The 6,155-nt window shown below is 47.7% G+C and overlaps 1 protein-coding gene across 1 annotated transcript; it reads right to left on the reverse strand.

The window, feature by feature from the left end:
• Nucleotides 1–4,386: 4,386 nt before the first annotated feature.
• On the reverse strand, nt 4,387–5,023 carry GLOTRDRAFT_134140 (uncharacterized protein; the record flags this gene model as incomplete). Its single annotated transcript, XM_007873130.1, has 4 exons — nt 4,387–4,539; nt 4,591–4,746; nt 4,802–4,963; nt 5,015–5,023. 4 exons carry the CDS (start codon nt 5,021–5,023, stop codon nt 4,387–4,389), a joined length of 480 nt encoding a protein of 159 aa, XP_007871321.1.
• Nucleotides 5,024–6,155: the final 1,132 nt, after the last annotated feature.

A 6,155-nucleotide genomic window follows, 5' to 3' on the forward strand; every position in this document is an offset into this window, starting at 1 on the left:
GATAGATATGGTCCATTGAACCCGGAAGAGATCATGAATGCCCATGGGACATCCAGGGGAGCGTTCAATGGTACGTTCCGTTGACCAGATAGATATGGTCCATTGAACCCGGAAGAGATCATGAATGCCCATGGGACATCCAGGGGAGCGTTCAATGGTACGTTCCATTGCCCAGATAGATATGGTCCATTGAACCCGGAAGAGATCATGAATGCCCATGGGACATCCAGGGGAGCGTTCAATGGTACGTTCCATTGACCAGATAGATATGGTCCATTGAACCCGGGAGAGATCATGAATGCCCATGGGACATCCAGGGGAGCGTTCAATGGTACGTTCCGTTGACCAGATAGATATGGTCCATTGAACCCGGGAGAGATCATCAGGTCTTGAATGGACTATGGCAATGTCCATGGGACATCCAGGGGAGCGTTCAATGGTATGTTCCATTGCCCAGATAGATATGGTCCTTTGAACCTGGAAGAGATCATGAATGCCCATGGGACATCCAGGGGAGCGTTCAATGGTACGTTCCATTGCCCAGATAGATATGGTCCATTGAACCCGGAAGAGATCATGAATGTCCATCGGACATCCAGGGGAGCGTTCAATGGTACGTTCCATCGAATACACAGATATGATCCATTGAACCTGGAAGGGATCATGAGGTCTTGAATGGACTATGACAATGTTGTAGAAACTCCGTAGTCGGTACAGTTAAGTTGTATCACACACACACCAATAAATGGAATCTTGTCTTATTGTGAGAGATGCAAAAGAGGCTATTGAGCTAAGCAGGTTCTGTGAGATGGTTGTAGTCTAACGATCTGCTTGCCCAATCCATCCATCTATCACTCAGTAATCAAACTCGACCAAACTCATTGCCACTTGGTGGTGCCCTCCTTACACCCTCCCCACTTAGAGCGAGACATTGTCTTCGATGATAATGGGCAGCGATATGATGGCATTATTCATGTAATACATTATCATATAATCCGAGACTCAGTGGTCATTTACATAGCGATTGGATAGTGTCAATAGCGGTGATCATAATACAATGCAATGTGGATATGCGGCGGAGTGTATGGTCATCATACATAACGATGCCGCGGATTCAGATCAATTCGATAGCGTGATCTAAAACCTTTTCATGTCCAAATGATAGCAGGGATATGAAGTTGATGACGAGGGGGGGGCGCAGCGTCCGTACTCCCCACTTAGTCGGCAAAGGGGTCTGGTGTTGGTGCACCCTTGACTCCATGCAACTATGCGAGCTCAATGGCAGCCTTGTAGTGTCTCCCTTGGGTCCATATGCCACAGCCGGCGAGGTACTTGAGGTGGTGACGCACACAAAAAGTCTGCGTGTCATGGGTGTTTCTGGAACACGTCGGAACTAGATACACTACGGGAATCCTATGCTACACTACGGTGGTCCAAGTTGTATGGAATGGTAATGAACGTTCAATGTTAACAAATACACTGATATGGTCCACTGAACCTGGGAAAGATCATGAGGTCTTGAATGGACTATGGCAACGTTGATAGGCACTAACACACGACAACACCAAAGACCAAAAAGAAATAAAACCTAAAACACCCAGCGGTATGGGTGTAGGTGGTCTAAGGCGATTGAAGGGTAATATTTAAGTTCGAAGGGAGGGGGAGAAGTTAGACGCCGTAGGGTAGCCCGTAGGAAAACCTAAAACAAACAAAATCTTGAGGCCTGAAACAAACAGTATAGCGATTCTCCGGAGTATTTATCTCCGAAGTTCGCCAGTAGCCCGGGTGGGGAGTTCCACTGAACCCGAACAGTAGTCTCGTGCCTACAGACGCTTGGTGAATTTTATACTTTAAATCCGGAGCTTACTTGGATCGATATGCGATGGCGGAGTTATCTAGTTTCGACGAGTCAGGCCTATTGGCAAAGCTAGGATTGATTGTAGACGCTAAGTGCGACGCGAAGGGACTCCGAGGGTCACTGAGACGATAATTCTGGTACGCTGAGAGGGTGAAGTACAAAACTTGGATTTTCCACTACGCTCCATACATTTTTATGCTATTGGAATGATTTTGCGTCCGCCCGGAGTTAAATAACAAATATGCTCTGCATCCCACACAATTACTCAGCCTTTGCCCACCGCTATACCATGTCCCATACGATCCTGCCGTGTTTCCACGTGCTCGTCCTAGGTCCTATAGGTAGCCTCGACGCGTCAATGCTCGCTTGAAGTGCCTCATCATGCGGTACTGCAGGCTGATCACGTGCGGATTAGCTCCGGCCGCTTGCTGACTGATACGTTCCGTACGGCCGTCGATTTTCGTCCGCTGACTCAGTCGCTTTGACGGAAACGAAGGGGAGTGATGACTGGGGAGTGGTAATACCAATGACTCACTGCGACGCGGGCCTCCGCCGTTCCCGGAGATAATTAGTCACAAAGGTATTCTTCCGGGTGACTTCGGAGCATCTGGCTGCGGAGCTAAATCATTTTGGTGATCTGCGCCTGCCTTGAGGACGTTAGAAGGTCCGGAATTAAATCCAGAACCCTTCATTGGTTACTTGTCGCGTAAGAGGTTCGACAGGTGGTGTCGAATAAACTTTGGAGGGGATGTATGGTGTGTCAAATTCGCAATTTCGGGGGTCAGAAGATCGCTGGGGCTTATCAACGTCCACGGGACATCCATGGGAGCGTTCACTCCATTGACCAGATAGATATGGTCCATTGAACCCAGCAAAGATCATGAGGTCTTGAATGGACTATGGCAACATCCACGTGACATCCCAGGGAGCATTCAACCGTATGTTCCATTGAACACACAGATATGATCCATTGAACGTGCAAAAGATCATGATATCTTCACTTGACTATGGCAACGTCCGTTGATATGCACTCACACACAACAATCACCAAAGACCAAGGGAAAATAACCTAACACACCCAGCGGGATGGGTGGAGGCGCTCTGAGATGACTCCAGGGTATAAAGTATTCTGAGGGGGAAAAGAGGACTAAGACAACATAGGGTAGTTTGACACCTGAAACAAACACAGGTCAAAGCTCCGGAGTGTTTATCTCTGGAGAATCAAAAATAAACAAAGGTCGCAAGCACTGACACCTAGTGTAGGATTGCACTCACGGGGATAGAAATTGCTAGAGAGACTTGGTTAAATTTTATTTAGCTATGCAGTACTCACGGGAGCTAATATCTCGATGGCAGAGATAATTCAATCGACGAGTCAGGCCTATTGGCAAAGCTATGATTGGTCGTAAATCACCGAGTTCAACACTTTTGAACTTTGAGGGTCCCTGAGATGGTAACTCCGATATGCTGAGATAATGGTAGTGCTACCCTGGGAACAGGAGGTGCTGCCCCAGCAGCTGAGCAAGGCTCATGTCAAGGAGCAGAGCCCTGGCCCCTCCAGTAATTGTGCCTTCTGACCAAATCCCAAATCTACAAAGTGGGATTGGACATCTGGGCCCTGCCAAATGGACACAGTACTTCAGTGATATGGGGATGGTATTGATCATGCAGAATGGACTGACTTTGACAGCAGTCCATCAGTAAGCTATTTGCTCCTTGTCAACCTAATGAGGATCAAGCTATGTTTGATGGTAGGGTGGCTGCCGTACAATGGCTGCTCAACTTTGGGTCGGTCCCAGGCTTTCCGTGAGTCAGGCCTGAGCCCAAGCCCTCTCAGCACATCACTATTTAGAACCTTGATTTGGGTCCTTCAGACCCTGCATTGATACAAACCTAGCAAGACATATTGTGCATCTTGTGCATCAGTAAATGGTCATTAACCTAACAAGACCTAATGGGACAATATAGCAGGGATAGGGGTTAAGGTAAACCCTGGATTTTTAGGTCACATTAGGTGTGCCTAATTTATATAGGCAGGATAGGCAGGGGCTCACTATATAGGTTTATAGGTCAATAGGTCCATAGGGACCATAGTATATACAGGATCTATATATGTGGCAACTAGGTTATTGAAAGAATGTGTAATCAACTCTCCATGGTACCTGATCACATACCATAGCACATAAGCAGTTAGAGCACCCGTTCATTGACAGGAAGGACAGTAACATGAAAAGAAGATCTATCTACTATCCTCCTGTGCTCCCCCCCCCTCCCTCACCATTCATATCTTCATGCCCTTCAACTTCCATACCAGCACTTGTACTCCCCCTAACATCATCCTCCAAGCCAGTCTCACCACATGACATCCAGTCCTGCATAGCCTTTGTGTCCTCATCTATTAATGAGGGGCCTGAAGGCCCAGAATGCATGGTGCACGGGCATTCTCACTACAAATCAGTGCAAAACATATGAGAAGACAGAACATCAGAAATTTTACTGACTTACCATGCATGCTGTAGGAGCTCTGCTCAGATGGTAGGCAGAATCCGGGTCTCCTTTGTCTTCACCTGAAAGTTCTCGAGATCAAGCAGGTGCTTGTCATACTTCTCCTGGTAGGTCTCCTTGGAGAAAGGTATGTCATGGTACTCCCCTGTCCTCCACTCATCAAGGACATTTTCAATCTGCAAATATGTCAGTCACAAGGTGTCTAACAGTGAAAGGAGACCACTCACCGCTGTAAGCACAAGAGCGAGAGTCGGAAGAGGCATCCGTTGCCCGAAGTACTCACTATATATGACACCTTCATCCTTCGGATTCTGGAACCAAGCATCATTAATTAATTCTTGAATGACCAGATGTTCATAGATACAAAGCTGTTCCTCTGGTTTCTAATAGAGCAGTCAGTGAGTGATGACACCATTGATCAGTCAAGTGAGATCTCACCAGATAGGTAAATGCCAGACATTCCAGAAGCATAGACACGCGATTACAGTTACTCAGCACAGGCTCTTGATTGGCTGGTGCTCGTAAGGAGTACGTGATTTTCACAAGAGGGCGAGCCTTGAATTTGATCTCACCTCGGAGTTGTGTACCGCGCTCAACGATCTAGACAGCCGTGGTAAATGCAGAAGAACATCATACAGAGGATAGACACACCATTTCCATGGCCTCCTCTTCCAGAGGTATGTCTACTCCTTTTGCACTGCAGGCCTTAGCCTATGCAGCTTTCGCCCAATCCTCCTCCATGGCCTCTGAGGGGTAGGGATCCTCAGTGGATAGTTGGGCTCGGTAATGTCGCATGGCATCCTTGAGGACTGCATGTGCAAGTGCTTGAACGTCTTGCATGTGGAACCGGCTGCGGGTACCACTTCCCTGCGTATGTCGGTGCTTGACACAACAGCTCGTCTCTGGCAACGGAACCGGCAACAGAGACCGTCGTCGCCTTGGCAAACAGGCATTGATGCACTGGATTCGTGACGTAGACGAATGTACATGTCCTTGATGAGAGGCGAGTGATTTCGCATGTTGACCTCTGGACAACGAAGCATGGGCTGGCTGCAGAGATCGGGATCAAGAGAGCATCCGAGGGAGCCACAGAGAGCGCACCTGAGCAAGAGTTGATGTCGGAGAGCGAGAATAAACACGAGTAGATGTCAGAGAACAAATGCGAGTACAAATAGATGTTGGAGAGCGAACAAGAGTATGAGTCTGGGCACAAGAGTGAACATGAGTTGGGGTCTGAGAGTGAGAGCCAGAGCCAGAGCAAATTGGAGAATGAGAGAAAGAGCGATGATATGCACTGACACACAACAATCACCAAGGACCAAAAGGAATAAACCTAAACCCCGTGATATGGGTGAAGGCGGTCCGAGACAACTGAAGGGTATTTAATAGTTCGAGGGGGAAAGGAGGAGTAAGACGCCGTAGGGTAGTCCGTAGGAAGACCTAGAAAAATAAAACAAAACCTTGACGCCTGAAACAAACACTAATGGACGCTCCGGAGTATTTATCTCCGGAAAGTCGCAGACAAAGTCGCAAACCACGAAACTGAGCGTAGATTCGGGCCCACGGGAGTAGAAATTGCTAGAGAAACTTGGTTAATTTTATTTCGCTATGTGAGACTCACCGGAGCTAATTGAATCGATGGCGGAGATAATTCACTCGACGAGTCAGGCCTATTGGCAAAGCTAGGATCGGCTATAATTCGCTAAGTTCGACGCTTTCGAACTTCTCGGGTCGCTGAGATCGTAATGCTAATTCTCTGAGATGGTGAAGTCGAAACTTGTTTTTCTGTACG

This window comes from Gloeophyllum trabeum, assembly GCF_000344685.1.
Source record: "Gloeophyllum trabeum ATCC 11539 unplaced genomic scaffold GLOTRscaffold_00028, whole genome shotgun sequence".
In the NCBI taxonomy this organism is placed as follows: domain Eukaryota; kingdom Fungi; phylum Basidiomycota; class Agaricomycetes; order Gloeophyllales; family Gloeophyllaceae; genus Gloeophyllum; species Gloeophyllum trabeum.